This window comes from Sphaerodactylus townsendi, linkage group LG03 (assembly GCF_021028975.2).
Source record: "Sphaerodactylus townsendi isolate TG3544 linkage group LG03, MPM_Stown_v2.3, whole genome shotgun sequence".
Lineage (NCBI taxonomy): Eukaryota > Metazoa > Chordata > Lepidosauria > Squamata > Sphaerodactylidae > Sphaerodactylus > Sphaerodactylus townsendi.
Window position 1 is genome coordinate 28,128,431 of NC_059427.1, and position 17,946 is coordinate 28,146,376.

Sequence of the window (17,946 nt, forward strand, 5' to 3'; positions counted from 1 at the left end):
GACTTCTCCTGTTCTCCAGGATCCAGCCCATTTTTAATTTTCACCTACTTCAGGTTACTCTGAAAAGTTTCCCTGCATTTAGTGGGATCCACACCAAGGAATGTGTGCTAGGATTATAGTTGTGTGGCACAATCCTAAGAAAATCCCACTGTGTTCAACAGGATTTACTGGGTCTTATTTTGGTTGTACTTCACAAGCAGCGGGCTCTGCTGGCTGTCAGGTCAGGCTGTTTCTGTGGTGCATTTTCAAGCTGCTGACCTGCCTACATATGTGTTGTCCATCATTCATTGCTTGGTATTGTCAGTTGAAGGATTTCAGATTACACGGTTTAAGAGACCCTTTCCAGATACCTTGGAGAAGTGCTGCCAGTCAGATTAGACAATATATGGCTAAAACGACCAGTGTTTTGTTATATAAGGAACATTTTTAAGCAGGCCTTCATGACACTGATAGGTTTTCAAATTAGTCTTTTGCTAATTGTGACGGGTTTTTTTATATCTTTTCACATTTGTGTTGTCTGAATGATTTCTTCTTTAACTGAGAAGCTTCCTGAGACAGAGTGAAAATCCTTGTCTCCTCTTCAAGTGCAGCAAGGCTTATTCCCAAGTAAGTGTGAGATGAGTCGCAGCCGTTAGTGACGAGAAATTCTGATTGCAGGACTGCGGATCACTGGACATCCCATATTTTCGTGAGAAAATTAGAAAACAACCCCTTTAATTAACAAACTGTAAAAACGTCCATATGAAAAGAAAATTCCTTTATTCTAGAAGGGGTGGTCTCTTACAGGTTTTTCTTTTTTTGAAAAGTTGGCTCTTATTTTGTACTGATTTTCTCTTTCTAAGGCAGACATAAAAAGACTCCAGCGTTCATTATTAGGACATCTGAATAGTTATTTATTAAGAAGCCACAGTTCTCACACTTTTACAACTGTCGGCTTGTATAAGGCAAAAAAAGCAAGATGGATCCACTATTTTACACAGAAAAGAAAAGCTTCCGGAAGGGAATCGGGGGGTGGGGGGGTAGGAACCCAAGGACATGCAAGTTACTGGTCCAAATGCAATGTACATGACAAGATATAAAAACCATTGTGAAAACGAAAGGAAATTTAAATTATGGTTACAATCTACCCAAAGAAATCTTCAGATATCATTATTGTTATTATTGTTATCTCATTATAAACACGTCTGTATAGTCTAAGATTGTAATTAAAGTTGTTCTTTTTACAAACACAGTTATCGGAACTCGGAACAAAAAGTGTAACATTGAGATAGTGGAAGAGATGTTGACATACGACAACTGCTCGGGGTCATAACGTGGACAAGGTGATCAGAATCAACCTGCTGTGGTAAGATGATTGACTATCATGGTATGTCACTTCTACAAAGTTAGCCATATATATTGGAGGGAAGGTGCTGAGGGGGTCTATTCAGTAGGAATAATTCTGACTTGTGGTTTATCGTTTGTCCCCAAAATATACAAAAAAAAAGTCATCTGTAGCCACCTTGCTCTGTTTTTGAAGCAGTTGGCATCCACAGGAGAGAAACAAAGATATGAAAGTACTTGTTTCACTTGTCTTCACAACAATTTACCATCAATGTATATACAGTACATTAATGAAGCATCATTTATACTTTAATTATAACAGGGACACACCTAGCATGTTTTCTATGCAGATTTTTTTTCCGTTAACAGTTTTTAAACAATGGTGCTCCATATTGCTTATGAACATATAGATATGAAATTAGGAAACTCAATGAGTCGGAACAGAGGTGCTAAATCTTAAGTACCACACAGCTAAAATGGCAATTGTATTGGTAGACTTTCCATGGGCATTTAGAGCTGACAGAAAATTTCCTAATGTGGCTAACTGAATAACAGACTAGATACATGCACTGGTTTCCAGGCTACATCCAAGTTCGGGGGGAGGGACTAATCATCCTCTTCATCTTCTTCATCGCTGTCTTTCATGGTGATTCCTTGAAGGCCGCCTCCTTCACTTACTGAGGCCGTGGCTTCTTCTACAGTGAGTCGGTTTCGCACTGTTTCATAGGTTTTGCTGTTCAGGGTGGAATCCAGAACGCCTTGCAATCGAAAATCTCTATACATTTTCTAGGGAGGAAGAGTTCATGTTGCAACAAATGGGGTAGGTATTAAGGAAGGAAACAAAACTGGGATTAATGTCACTAAACGCATTTCTACGATTTCTTCTTTTCACAGATGGGATTTGCCCCACAATAGTCTTCCAGTGCAATCCTTAAAAGAGGTACATCCTTCTCAGCCAATTGACTCCAGTTGACTTAGAAGGTCATAGCTTTGCTTAGGATCCCACTGATCATGGATCTCAGCTCACTTTTCCTAGTGGAAGGCTGCTGGCATCAGTGATGAATACTTTGAAGATTATGAGTGGTGTTGAAGCCATTTTAAAACATGGCATTTTTACATATCAAGAAGAAGAAGAGTTTGGATTTACAACCCCTCCCCTTTCTCTCCTGTAAGGAGACTCAAAGGGGCTTACAATCTCCTTTCCCTTCCCATCTACAGCAAACACCCTGTGAGGTGGGTGGCGCTGAGAGAGCTCTGAAGAGCTGTGACTCACCCAAGGTCACCCAGCTGACGTGTGTTGGAGTGCACAGGAATACTCATCACCAATTTTAGAAATACACAGCAATATATACAGTTATAGATGGCAGAGATGCACAAAGTGACCCCAAACCTTCAAACTCAGGGGTCCTGCCTTTCTTGGAACCCACTGGCACCTTTCTTGGAACCCACCAAGTATTTTTACAAAGTGGGTAAGATTGGGATGACACATCTGCCCAGGAGGGTTTCTGACTGGCCACTGGGGTCTGACTGGCAGAGCAGCTAAGCAATGGCCAGTGGCCAATCAGAAGGATGCAGGGAAAAAACTCCTCCTAGCCTTGTCCAGTTTCTAAAGGCACCAGTCTATGGGCGTTTCCCCACTTACCACAACCCCCCCATGCCGCGCGCTGCCCTCAGCGTGCATCATTTCTGGCACGCGCCCAGGCATCTCCACGACCCCGCGCTCTGCGTGGGGTCATCAAAAGTTGCCGTTTACAAGAGTGCCAGGGATGCTGCGCGCTGAGGGAGCGTGACAGCGGCAGCGTTGGGGCAGCTGCGTTGTCGCCGCCCCAGTAGTGGGGAGTGCCGGGGGACCCCGCGCTACTTGAGGAGAGTAGTGCGGGGCTTAATGTAAATGGGGAAAGGCCCTATCTCACCAACCCTCCTCCGCTCCCTGTCTCTCTCTCACTGTAATTATGAGACCAACACAGGACTGAAAATCTCGTGTTAGTTTTGCATTGCATAATCCTACCCACAGTTTAACTCAGGCAGGTAGCTGTTCGTTGCATGAGAAGTGAATTAGATAACTATTAGCTAATATTCGTATCTGATTAGATTTAGAGCTTTTTGATGGCACAGGATACAACTGCTGATAAAAAATGCAAGTATTAGTAAAATTCTTATGCCATTTAACACCAAGAAACATTTAGTGGTGTTTTAGATGGCTAGTATGCTTAGAGAAATTGTTAATCTTTTTAGCTGCTACATAGCTGTAATAGCATAAAAGACATCTGCCATGCTTTTCAGTGCCCTCCAACTAACACATAATAATAATGTGCTGATGCCTATTGCTTATATTTATGAAAATTAAAAGCTCCTTTAGTAATTTATTTATGCCTTGATTTTTAGAGTTCACAGTTCTACTGTTTTAATCCTCTTCAGCAAACACCATTGCAGAGAACCAAAAATGATCAAATATGTATTTACCTCCTCCTGTGATCTTATTATTTCATGTAAGGCACTGAGATTTCACACTGAAATAATTATCATGTGTCCAACATACACAGACACACGCACACACACATGGAAAAGAGGCTACATTCAGGTTACATTATTTCACCTGTGCAATCTTGTCTAAAACATTGCAGAAGAAATTATTTCTATTCCCTAAAGAAGTTATTCTAATCTGCTTTTCTTACAGTAACTGCAAAGTCAATCATTTTTACAAATGTGAAAATCTAAATGAAAATATATCAATCGATCTAAGTAATAGTGCGAGGATAATAGAAATATATCTACTTTTTATACACAATGTTCAATGACATACAGTATATATACGTATGTGTCTGTGTGTGTGTGTGTATATATACACACACACACACATACAGACACATACGTATATATACTGTAGGTCATTGAACATTGTGTATAAAGTAGATATATTTCTATTATCCTCGCACTATGTGCGCGCACGCATACATACTGCATGTACGCACATGCATACATATACACACAGTAAATGCAATATGCAGTATCGAACACACAGGGCTATTGTGTGATTATGGAATTCAATTATTCAGTTGTAATGTCTAAGAAAGCCAAATGCATCAGAAGTGCAGAGAAAATAATCATGGATCCATACTTACTAATCATTTAATACTTTGGGCACATTCTATTTGAATATTTGGGTTTTGCTGTACTCTCTCAGGCAATATTTAATACTTTGGAAAACTCTGATTTTTATGTACACACACAAGTATGTATGTGTGTGTGCGTGCGTGCGTGTATTTCGAGAAGACATGCCAGCAAAGGGCATGTTTAGCCTAAAGTTCTATGGAGAGGTAAAAATTTAATCTCTGCTTAATTTTGTTAGGTTCAGAGCTACATGGTGATTTGGTGAGAGAAAGTTAAAGAGGCATCAGGCAATGGGCTAGAGCAGTGATGGCGAACCTATGGCACGGGTGCCAGAGATGGCACTCAGAACCCTCTCTGTGGGCACGCGCATACAGAGTTCATCATGTGGGGGGAAATCGCCCCCCCCCCCCAACACATCTAGGCTGGTCTGGGCCGCTGGGCTTGATTATTAGCATTAAACCTAAGACCTAGTTTTGGGGAAGCAGTATAGGTAATCCTGTTAAGCGCTGTTAAATCCCACTGATTTTCATGCAAAGAACTAAAGCGCGATCCTTTACCTGGGAATAAGCTTGGTTGCTGGCAATGGGGCTTGCTTCTGAATAAACCCTCCTAGGGTCGTGATTCACCCGTTTGAAGAGTTGCATGGTTGCTTCAAAGCAAAGCCAACAGCTACCACAAAGCTTACTCCCGAGTAACACATGCCTCAGAGCCAACCATTTTTTTCTCAACTAAAACCTCAGTATGCAGGTTAAATTGCCGTGTTGGCACTTTGCGATAAATAAGTGGGTTTTAGGTGGAAGTTTGGGCACTCGGTCTCAAAAAGGTTCACCACCACGGGGCTAGAGAGTCACAGCAGAAGTAAAAGGAAGAACGGGCATGATCTTTGATCAAGCAAAGAAAGGACAGGATCAAAAGCTTTGCTTTCTCTGAAGGTGTCCCGAACAGATGCAAGGGTATACCACTATAATCACTTGTCTGTTTGGGGAAAGGTTGTCTGGCTGTAGCTATCCCTCATTATGTACCCATGAATGTCACATAGCTGTATATATATATATCTGCATTTTGTAGAAACATGTATATGTTGACTTCCCAAGAGAACAGTAGAATCCAGTTGCACAAAAGGTGGGGCTTAGTGGCCTTGAACAAGCGAGTGTCTTTCAGCCTCAGTTTTCATCTGAGAAATGTTAATGAGGCCACCTTTACACCACACAATCATCATGTGATATGGCTTGAAAAGGAAAGTGCTTCAGAGGAGGGATCACACTGGCAAGATCCAAGTGGGCAAAACCACGTGGGAAACTGCTTCAGCCAGTCTCCCACACGGAACGCTGCCTCCGTGGCTCCGTTTTCAAGTGGTGACCACTTATTACACCAATTATCATGTTATCCTGTAAGCTTGAGACCCCTTTCTGATGTTACTTTTAATGGAGTACTGCAGGGAAGCTTTCTTCCATGCAACTTGGGAATATCAGAAGTGTAAGATCATTGGTGGAAAGCGTCTTCTGCAGCTCCTTCCCATGCAAGCGTTTTCCTTCCTAGGAAGTAGGCAAAGGAAATGCTCACAGGTTTCTCCTGTGTGACTCCATACTAGTAACACTCCCTAGTACAGGGGTCTGCAACCTGCGGCTCTCCAGATGTTCATGCCAGCAGGGGCTGATGGGAGTTGTAGTCCATGAGCATCTGGAGAGCCACAGGTTGCAGACCCCTGGCCTAGTAGCTCAGGAAGAAACTACTAGGTACCTCGTCCAGTTAAAGGTAACATCAGAAAGAGACTTCAGAGTCACAGGGAGGATGGAAAAACTACTTTGCAAAGCGGTGATCACTTTTCTAAGAATATCTTCCCTGTTTCTTCCCTCCCCAAATGTATGAGTAGCTTTCTTATAGGGGTGTGCACTTGGACATGAAACGATGATTCCCCCAGACACTCTCAAATTCCAGGAATAATGAAAATTTATCTCTTGGAATTTCAGGGTTCCAGTGATAGGAGCCAAGAGAGACACAGAAGAAGCTGGTCTGCCAAACAGTGGTTTGAGTAGCTCCCTTCCCTTTGAATGTCAAAGGGTCATTATTCTCTAGGGGAAGATCTGGCCTCCCAAATTGGAGGCCTGGTCTACCTCCATGGAAAAGAGCGTCACCTTGAAAATGTAAAGGAACTAGATATTCTGACTGACAGCTGATTGTGTAGACCTGACCTGGTTCTGTTATTGCCCATATAGGGTAGTGCTATCCTCTCTACTGTCCAGGTGGGAGGGAGAAAGTGAGAGGTTTGATGTTTTTCCAGATAGCTGTTTGATGGCACCCCCCTCCCTTTGAATTTTAAAGGTCCATTCTTTTCTCTCAGGCTAAACCTGGGGGAGACTAAGGGCCTTTCCCCACTTACCTTCTGCTGCGCGCTACTCGGACCAAGTAGTGCGGGGTCCCGGGGCACTCCCCACTACAGGGGCGGCGACAACGCAGCCGTCCCGACGCTGCCGCTGTCGCGCCCCCTCAGCGTGCGTCATTCCTGGCGCTGGAGAAAACGGCGCCTTTTGATGACCCTGCGTAGAGCGCGGGGTCGTGGGGAAGCCAGGGTGCGCGCCAGAAATGACGCATGCAGTGAGTAGCACGCAGCGACGCTGGTAGAGGGAAAAGTGGGGAAAGGCCCTAGGTCTTCCCATGGAAAATGATGGCCTTTAAAATTTATGGGGAGGGAGATGGTGCTGACAAAAAGCACCCCCCCCCCCCAAATCTGGATTCAAAATTAATCAATATGATTTTGATGTACACACCCCCACTTCCTTTCCCCAAGCATATTATTCTGACTTTGTTATCCAGCTTTCTCGGCCCACGAGAGGGATGTTGTTCAGTCAATAACTTTCACTGGTGACTCATCTGGTTGACTTGGTGCTTTGCATTACTTTTTTGGAACTTCTTGTTTCTCCCTTGAGAAGTGAAACAGCAGAGGAAAATGCTTACCTTTACTATCCTAATAAGGGTTTTTAGTTGATAGATGTGAAGCTGAAGGTCCATGCGGTCTGTCAGCCAGGTGCAAACGATGTTCATGGTGCTGGTGTACCATTGCTGCAAGAGAAGCGAGAGTTTTCCGAGGAACGTGCCAAATATCATGCACATTATGAGCCCTGTTCAAACCCAGCCCCACCTTCACGTCCACTCAGGTTTGATTTTCTGGCCCGCTGATGGAAACGGGACGATGGAAAGAGTGAACTCAGAGAGACGCAGGACTTTCTGTTGGCATACCTTGTTGTTTCAATATCTGATCAAGGAAGCTGTAAGCGATCCCCGCTCTCCCTTAAATTTTCATTATGGAACATTTCTTTTTTGTTGTTGTTGTTTCGTGGTGCATCATGTTAACCCCCCACTTCTATCCGGCATGTGTTGCTCGCACAAGTCACGCGTTGCGCAAGTAGCAGAATATGAGAGCCCAAAACTACCCTCCGGTTCGTTCTATACAGTCATCGTCGTCGTCTTCCCTTCCAAATTCTTAAAGATGGAAGGGGAACAGAGCAAACGATTTCCTTTCCAGCTACTGAGTCACGGTTGCCCTTTGAGGACTTTGGTTTTGCTTCACATCTGCCAATCTCCCTCTGCAGCTCTGCCACTTCCGATTCCCACCCATGCAAGGCAAGAAGTCTCCAGTTGGCAGAAGGTTTGCAAACTCGTTGCTTACACGGCCATAAACAGAATTTGGGAATATGGGGGCTAAGTGTCCAATCGTTGGTTCAAAAAAGTAAGTTCTAGAGATGTTTTACCTCTCAAACCCATTTTGCCTGTGTGTGTGTCTGTATGTTTGTTATAAAATGGAATGGGAAAATAAAAATTTGAGCTGTGCTGCCCATCTACACATACCCACTCCCAAGGAAGAATAATGTGCCGGGGTACCTTTGTGGCCTAGCATCCTATGATGCAAACCAGAAGCTTGCAGGTGGTTCCTGGTCTCAGAACCAACATCTCTGGCTCATTCCGCACATGCAGAATAATGCACTTTCAAACTGCTTTCAGTGCTCTTTGAAGCTGTGCAGAATGGCAAAATCCACTTGCAAACAGTTGTGAAAGTGGTTTGAAAACGCATTATTTTGTGTGCGCGGAAGGAGCCTCTGTTGAACACTGAAAACCTGGTTGAAGATAGTAGTAGGCAGAGGGTGGGTGCTCAACTGTTCCACTGCCCACCTCCTTTCCTTTGCACTCCCCCACCCCCCAGCCCCGACCGGAGATGCTTTTCCATAGCCTGACATCTCTGACATGTTTCTGCAGCAGCTGTGGGAAGGAAATGCAGGTCAGAAGTTATGTTTGGAAGATGTGCTCCTCTATTGCCAGAGGTCTTTTCACCCTCCCCTGCTTTTCAGATCTAATTTGACACACAGTTTTGTTTGCTCCACGACGGCAAGAAAGCGAGACAAGTTCACAGAATCATACCGGTTTCGACATCCTCTCTGACGGAAGATTGCTAACTTTTTTTTGGCGGCCTTTAAAAGCCGCAAGAGAAGAATCTGCGTCCCAGGGAAAGGTTCAGTCGCTCGATATCTGCTTGCCTGTTGGCTGTTAATCAGGGAGGGCCTGTCACTGAAGTGGGGCAAGATCGGTCAGCGAACCCTAGTTGTGGATTTCCTTTTTTTTTTCCCCTTGAAGGAGTGCTGCAGACCGTCCTAGGCTGCCAAGTTCACAACGGGATCCCTGGGGCTGCCGGGTGGGGGTTTGACAGCTTATGTCGTCCGGCGGTTCTCCACTTTTCTTATTAGACTTGCACACCCATTCAGGAGGCTGAGTTTTCCGTGCTGTAACTTACTCTAAATTACTCAGCTCTGCCTTTTTTCAGACTGTCACACACAGAATGTTCCCTTTCTCTGGGAGGCTTTTGGGCACAGGCTACCTCATAAATATTTATCATCTTGGCTTTGCATCCCAAGGTAATGAGGAACTCTTGTTTAATACATGCTACTTGTTCTTTTCCACCCACAAAACCCTGTGGCCTTTTCAGTCCCAAGGACGGCTGAAGTGACGCGAGTTGCCCCCGGCCACAAAGATTTCCAGGAATTAAGCGATTACCATGTTTTCTTTTCTGCTTTTTGGCATTTATTTTGAATGGATTCGGCTCAGGCGGCTAGCAGTACTTTCAAAGACCTTTCAGCTTTTCCCTGTTCGTAGTAAAATGCTATTTATATAACTTCATCACCTCATACACGTTGCAAGTTTGAACGCAGGAGATCCCTGCCAAAATTAATTTATTCACGAATTATGGTAGTTAAATCTGCTGCATGAAAATGCGCAGCTGAGTAACAGACACGCGAGTGTTTATATTAATGGTCCTGGTTTTGATCCTCAGTAATGTGGCACTAGAAGGACCACCTCCCATATGAACTTGTCTAGTCTTAAAATCTGCATCAGAGCCCTTTTCTGTGTGGGCCCATCTGTCCCCCCTCCCCCTGAGGGGTGGTGGCTTTTGTGGTCAGTCAGTGGCCACCTAAGAGACAGCCTTTGCAGAGGTTGTTCCCCATTGAAGGAATACCTTAAACAATCAGCAGGTCAATTCAGAACTTGTTTAAGATTGAGGCTGATTCCGCATGGGCCAAAAACAGCAGTGTGAAAACGGTGTGAAAATGGTGTAAGCCCTTTTACACCATTTTAAACCCTTTTACACCATTTTCACATCATTGTTTTTGGCTCATGCGGAATCAGCCTGTGGGGTGGATTGATACTTACATTATATTAATTGTAGATTCAGTGCAATCCTAAGGAGAGTTACCCACGTCTTAGCCCATTTGTTTTCATGGGCTCAGACTGAAGTAACTCTGTATAGGATCACACTGATAATGTCCTTCTCTAAGTCTGTTGGAGTATGGCTGCTGTTCTGCCGGTTTATTTGATTTGGTGGGATTTTACAGTGTAATGCTTTGGAGGCCTTTCACTGAAGTGGCTTATAGATTCTTAAATAATGGCAACTTCATACAGGAATTTTTCATGGTTTGAGCTTCTAGGAGCTTGCATTTGGATCATTACCATTGTAGCTTGGATCTTATTCCGCACAAAAAGACAATGATTTCCTAGCAAGACTCCAACCCTTGCAGATGTGAGTGGCAATACTTTTTCAGAATTTTTCTGTCGTAAGTAAGGTTGAGCATCGCTCCTTCAGGAAGATAGTTTCCTACTAAGGCACATTCTACAGGGCACCATGGCCTGTTACAAGTTCCCTGTGGCAGGTACTCCTATCCCACATATGTTTGAAGGCATATTTTGGAAAACATATGGAACAACGTCTAACATGTACAACATTAGTGCATGATAATACAAAATGGATTTGAGATGTTGCAATCGAGTAAAGATTGTTCAAGGCAGTAAGTGCCGGCTTAGGTCATCTTAAGTTGTGCTGGCTTCTGGGGTTGTTAGGGGTTAAGGAAAAAAGCCCTTGTGATGTTGTGTCAGTACACAGGACAAATGATCTTCAAGCTATAAATAGTTTCTTCGCTCCACATCTTGCGAGCTGCCGCTCGAAGTGTTTTGATTCGTAGGATCAGGGGGTATTGAGCAAACAGGGAAGGCATAAGGCAATATGAGCATCTTGACTTTGGTCTTTTCACAGGGATGACACCCACACAAGGTTGTATGCAGTCATTTCAGTGATTACGCCTTCATCGGCGACGCTGCTGAGAAAAGGAGGTAGCAACAGCATAATTCTGGAGGCTTTTATAGTCCCCGTGACAGCCCTTGTGAGGGCAGAAAGACAAGAAATAGATTTTATTTTAAAAAATTCGAAAAGTGTGCAAAGGCTACAAAAACTCCCAAATATGTAACTTTCCTGTTTTTTTTTAAAAAAAAACATTAAATGACCTTTTAACTATATGCAGGCAATCAAGAAAGCCCCCCTTGGTTTCTCAGACAAAGGATTCTTCGTTTCAGTTAAGCCCTGTTGCGATTGAATGCATGAAGCTGCGTCAGACCATCTAAGCTCAGAACTGTCTATTCCGTCTGTCGGTGGCTGTCCGGCAAGAAAGGTCTTTCCCAACACCTGTTACAGGAGAGCCTCTAACCAGAGATTGAACATGGAATCTTCCGCACACGAAGCAGATGCTCTGTAATAGCCACAATCGACCGCCTTCGTAAAGAGCCCCAATGCCTTCGCTTTATTGTAAATAATTTTCCTGCTCATTTGAAATGAGCAGCTTTTTCTCTCCTGATCAAGCAAAGAGAGGACAGGCACTGTGGGATACAGATCCCTAAAATAAATGGGCTTATCAATAATGTGCAATTTTCAACATTTTCCTTATTTTTGATTAAAATTTTTTAAAAAAATCCTCTGTTCCCCTCATCACCATTAAAATGGCAACATATTTGTTTTCTGGAAATTAGGGCTATCGATGAATTTGCTCCTTCTTCTCTGCAAGTCTTCACGCCTGAAGACTCCTTTATACGTTGTGGTTCTCAGGTGAACATTAAACATATTTTAAGTGCAAATCTAAAAATGTGATGAATGAAAGCACCAAAAGAAATAGCTGAAAATGTACATCATAGTCATGTACTCTTGACTCACTACATAGACAGGATTGGTGTTGCGCCTGTCAACGCTCCAAGACCAGTTTTTCTGCTGTGTAACATGTGAATCACCTTCAATGGGCTTGCGCGTGTGTAGGGATGTGCTGTGATTCTTAACGGCTGGAAGAGTCTGACAAACGCTCACAGCCTTTTCTGTATGATGACCTCACATGATGCAGGGTTCAGTCTAAATTTCTAGTTGCTTCAGCGTGACATCATATGAATCTCCAGTGCCACTGCACTGCACTGTGCAAAGTGATGGTAGCTGTGCACGTGCCACCTGTATTTTATTGCCTAAATTTGTGGTGTACATATTCTGGGGAGCCAGAGCCAATCACAGCTTCCCACCAAGTCCGCACAAAAAGGGTGCTTTTGCTGTTGCCCCGTGTGGCAACTAATATAATCCGCATGTTTCTTTTCCAACACAAAGGAGCTATATCCCTGCAGGAAGTTCATCACATTTGAAGCAGCCTTCCGGTTAAGAACTGCCTTCACAATGTTTGGAGTCCACACAAGAGTGTCTGAGAGATATATTAGCTCTTTCTCAGCTTCTTCAGTCCACCCATCCTTAGACTGCTAGCTTCCTCCCTGCTTTGTCAACATGCCTAAAGCAGGATCTTGGGGAAGAAAGTGAACATTAGGACTCTCCTAGCATTGAACCTAATTGGATTCTAACCTGACTTCCTCCAGCTATGTTATCCACACAACACACACACATGTTCTTTTACTTTGCTGGATAATTTGTTATATTCTTGAGCTGCTTTACAGACTGGCTTTTTCCCACCAGCTAGTGATTTTTGTGATCATTCCACGGCAGGATTGCCAGCTTTCTCACTTCCCTCTGTAGGTGTGCCTTTAACAATAGTTCGATATGCAGGAATTAGTAAGTGATTTTTTTTTCCAGACTGTCGCGTTCAACATCATCATCAACATGGCAGAAACTTCCAGCTGAAGAGGTTGCTTAGAAAGTTTGCCACCATCCCCAATTGTGAGATCTATACACAGCTTTTTATTGTACAAGTTGCCAATCCTCCCGCCGCATAAAAGCTTTCTTTAGTTCAGGATGGAGCGGTTTCTGGGCTTCTCTCCTTAAGAGACATTAAAAAAAAATTGTACCCTGCAATCTTTGCCTCAATGAGAGCCAGTTGGTTCAAATTGTTGTGGGGGGATGATTGGAACCTGCAAAAATTTCAGTGGTCCGTAAAACTGCTGAATGTAGCAGGCTCATCTCCAAACGCACGAGTTGCACGAAAAAAAAATATTATATGAATAAAATCTGCAAAGTAACACATGGATGGCAGCGACGGCACATTTTATGAAAAGCTGCGCTGGGTTCCTGTGCTCCGAGGGAGGTGGTGTCATTACACATCCCCGGAACATCTGCAAACTCCCATTTCCTTTTGGTGGATTTGAATAGGAGCCTGACCTCCTGTTTCTTGCCATGAACCTGGAGTTCACACTCATATTTTACATGTTACAGGAAGCCGCGGTTCACTCCAGGGGTGCTGCAAACAGAATCTCATAAGCCAGATGCAGCCCTGCTTCTTAATGCACCTGAAGGAGTTGTATTCTTCGTTTTCAAGAAAAGCCCGCATACTCGTAGCTGAAGGTCACTCCGGCTTTTGTAAAGAGGTGGACAAAACCAGGAATGCTTCTGGGGCAGGGTTGTCAGCAGGGTAGCAGAGGGATTACAAGAAACCTGTGACTCTGCCTCTTTCTGCCTTTGCTGGTAGCTTTTTTCCCCCCCCCTGTGTGTGAACAAGTGCCATACAACAGATTGAGGCTGGTATAAAGGCCTGGGACTGTGCAAAGAGCTCCCTGCTGGGCCTCAGCTGTGCTTGCAATTAGCAATAAGCATGAAATGATTATTGTTGTGGTGGCTGATGGCAATCTGAAGTGACAAGTTTTATGGGGGGAAGTTAAAGTAAATGTGTGGGTGTGTGGGGTGGGAAGATGTTCAGCAAAAGTTTTTTTTTCTCTTCCCCCCCCCCCCTTGCAAACCATTAAGGCGAAGCTCTGTGCAGTTGAGTCAGAACTACTTTATGTCATTCAAAAGGGCCTTAACAAAGTCCGCTGAAAGAATATTTTTCTCCTCTCACCGCCCCGGAATGGAGTTTTTCTAGGTCACGGATTCCTTACTGCCCTATTTAGTGTCAAAAATACCCATTTGCCTCAAATTAGCAGAAAGCTGGTAGTGAAGGGCTAGAGATTAAGCATACAAAATTACTCAGCGGGCGGCCACTGGGTGGATTTGGGGGGTTGAGAAGTCTTTAAAACTGACTACAAGACATTATATACTTCTGACAAAAGGACATAGTAATCCTACCTGCTTGCTTTAACCACTGTTGTCTATCCATTATTATGTGCTTTAATGCCCATGAGAGCAAAACTACGGGCGATGCTGCTCAATAACCATAGTAACTCACACCCATGACCCCTTCGTTCAGCCCCGGCTTTCCAACCAGAACAAATCCAGGTTGCTCAACCCTATTAAGAATAAACGGAGGCAAGCACTTTGCTGAAAAACTCCCAAGACAAGGCTGCCTTTTCTTTCTTTCGTTCTCCCTCCCTCCCGCCCTCCCTCTTGTCCGGACTGCAAACTCTGTTTTGAAATAGTGAAAAGAAGCTTTGCAATGGACCTTTGAATTCAAGGTGTTCTGAAGGTAACAGATTCAATGGCGTGAGGCAATTGCAGCAACACCCAAGATAATGGCTACACTGGTCAAGGGGAGGAACAAAAGGGGAATGGGCTAACAGATGATCACGGCCCTTTAGGGTTTTGAAGGTGAATGTGCTACTGAACAGCAGGCCTCTCTCCCCTCCTTCAATAGCATAAGCAAGAAATAAGCCCCAGACCTATGAAGGGCATTCATTTCCCACTCAATTCATCTCCCCCGTTTTCGTTTGGCTCAACTGAGATGAATGGGAGGGCTGGCAGGAGAGACGCTTGCAGAGATCAATGACCGAGACAGTGTGGATCTGCTGGCCACGTTGGCCATGTTAATATAAATTTGCCACCGGAGCACATTAGATTCACTCCTTCATCAGAGGACTTATTGACAATGCTACACTCAGTGCTACGTTCTCATGGTTCGGTTGACGAATCCACGCACACAGCTTTTGCAGTTTGCTCTTTCTGAAGAAGCTACAAAAATGTGTGAGAGCCCATATGGCATGATCATTACAGCGTTGGAAAACCTTAAAGAAGACTTAAATTTTGAATGCTTGGTTAGGCCATGAAACTCTATGGGTAACCTTAGGCCAATGATTCTCTTTTTGTCTCACCTACCTCAGAGGGTTCTTGGGGGCAGGGGCAAAAGTCCCCCCCCCCCCCCATATCTGACACTCTATAAACTAAGGGATGCTAGTGTATAAACGTGAAGAATCCCAGGGAGCCTTGATCACAAGTGCAGTTAAGGAAGCTGGAAGGATCACTCTCCCTATGTTTCATACCATGCAGGATTATGCCTTGAGAGAACCTATTCATTCATACTGACAATGGTTTTAAACAACCCAGTAGGCCGCTATGTTAGATATACATGCCAAAGAGAGTAGCAGCGGTGTAGTGGTTGAGAGCAGGTGCACTCTAATCTGGAGGAACTCGGTTTGATTCCCCACTCTGCTGCTTGAACTGTGGAGACTTATCTGGGGAATTCAGATTAGGCTGTGCACTCCAACACATGCCAGCTGGGTGACCTTGGGCTAGTCACAGTTCTTCTGAGCGCTCTCAGCCCCACCTACCTCACAGGGTGTTTGTTGTGAGGGGGGAAGGGAAAGGAGTTTGTCAGCCCCTTTGAGTCTCCTATAGGAGAGAAAGGGGGGGGGGATATAAATCCAACTCTTCTTTTTCAAAGGCACAGATCCTTTCGCTTAAAAATGATTGATGCATTCTTAACAGTAAGTAAGATTGCTGAAACTTTTAAACATGATGCTAAGATGCATGCTCTTAAAATTCATTAATTGTTTTTGCAAGACAGTGTTGAACAGATTTCAGAGTGGTCCCCCCCCCCCCCTTCACAAGTTACTTGAAATGGCTCCCTTGGATGTTTCATGCTCAATGTCTGAGGGCCATAATGGCGGGAATAATTTAAATAGTACGTCATCTGGAATTGGAAGGGAGCAGACCTCAGATCCGAAAGATAGACTGCCTCTGCATAAGAGGAGTATGAAAATGGTATGTGATGTGGGCTTTATAATCATAAGGATTCACGACTTCTGTATCAATTTTTTGTTCCGTTTTCCAGAATAAAGGAAAAATACATCTGCGCTACCGGATGCGGTATTTCAAATATTCGTGGTATTTGAGGGGGAAAAAAAGACAACCCCAAACTGCACAAAGATACAACAGTGGAGCTGGCTCTGTGGAACCAAGAAATCTGGGAATAGGTCTGACCTTGAACATGTCTGACTTCTAACAGTCCTCGGTCCTGATGACAGAGGTCTTTTGAGGTCATCAGTCGAAAGATGGGCTGTGGGTGGCAAAAAATTTACGAGTCAGAGGCAGTGATTTTACTAAGCGAGATCAGGGAAGATGCTGCCTATTGCTCCCATGTATGCTACACACGAGCAGCCAACTACACTGCAAGACAGTTTGGCTATACACTGGTAAGAAAAATGGCAGCATATTTGAAGCTTCCAGCTCTCATCCTACCGAGTATTTAAAATATTAGATGTTACAAACATACGCGCCTGAACAAACAAACAAACAAAAAAACGGAATCTCATCAGTTTGCATACATTTATGCTGATATTTCCCTGTTGGTCACCTTCATTCCGTTTGCGGTGATATATGCCTGTCTGGGAACCAAGGAAATGCCATCCCATTTACTTTCAAGCTTTCTCGATCCAGTCTGCTCATTAATTAATTAATTTTCAGTTTTGCTGCAGTGTGACTTCATTTTGCATTATTTGCTTTCTGTTCTACAAGGGCTTAGTGAGACCCCATTGTTGACGATGATGTAAATATGCATCATCGGCTGTTTTATTTCAGAAGACAGAATGTTCCTTTCTCTTACTGCTGTGCCTCCAAGAGGACTTTTCAAACTCTGAATCCTCTCAGCCAAGCCTGAGTATTAATACAGTGTCTACTGCAGCTTCCTGCTTCTTTGTTCCGAAAAGCAGCAGATGTGGCTAGGTAAATATCAGCCTAACAATGTGACATTAATCTGTTTTGCTGTGGTCATCTATGCCTGTTTGATTTTTTTAAAAAATGCTCTGAGCACATGAAAGAGTAGTCAGTTGAGTAAAAGGTGCTGCCTCATTTATTCCGTACTCTTCATTCCACAAAGACTGGATGGAGACTGGCAGTCGTGTTTAGAAGAGTTGGAAGTGGGACAATATTGTACACACTTCTTTATTTTCTGCCACTGTTGTCAAACAGCTTTTAAGGCTTTTTGGTCTGTGCGAGGTTTGTTGATTTAGTAGCCTGATTCCTACTTTGGGTGGGAAAGAGCCCAGATTCAAATCTTGAGCAAGTCAGTGCAAGAAAAAGTTATCATTCCTATCATTCCATAACTGATTCGCCTGAAAGAACTACAGTGAGAAAGATGGACTATAAAAATAAATAAACAAATAAACAAATCAATACATAAATGCTAATCATAGTTACATAAATTGGTAGCATTTGGGAACTTTCAAACTTGCCAAATAATGCATTTTCAATTCACACGCAGTGCACTTTGCAGCTGGATTTTAATGTGTGAAATGGCAAAATCCACTTGCAAATGATCGTTAAAGTGCATTGAAAGTGGATTATTTAGCATGTGTAAAAGTGCCCTTAGAGAGTCATTTATAGTGTTCATATTGGCTTTGAGTCGAGAGTTTGCTCATTTTTTCTCTCTGTGGTTTAATGTGGTATTTGTATTTTAGATTTGTGTTGGCTGTTGTGCTAGATTATTGCACTAATCAGATTTATTAGTTATGTAATTTTTGAACTATTTGTTTTAGTACACTACTATAAGTTCCTTGAATATTTTTTACAATGGAAAA

The 17,946-nt window shown here is 43.5% G+C and overlaps 1 protein-coding gene across 34 annotated transcripts in view; it reads right to left on the reverse strand.

Annotated features, from left to right (window-relative positions):
* Positions 1-740: 740 nt before the first annotated feature.
* CADPS (calcium dependent secretion activator) overlaps positions 741-17,946 on the reverse strand; it is a 492,336-nt gene continuing 475,130 nt past the window's right edge. For all 34 annotated transcript variants that reach the window (XM_048488307.1, XM_048488321.1, XM_048488334.1 and 31 more), the window contains 2 exons: positions 7,390-7,494; positions 741-2,109 (listed from right to left, as the gene is read on the reverse strand). In XM_048488307.1, the coding sequence (XP_048344264.1) occupies positions 1,930-2,109; positions 7,390-7,494 (285 nt within the window). In that variant the 3' untranslated portion in view covers positions 741-1,929. The remainder of the gene's footprint in view (positions 2,110-7,389; positions 7,495-17,946) is intronic.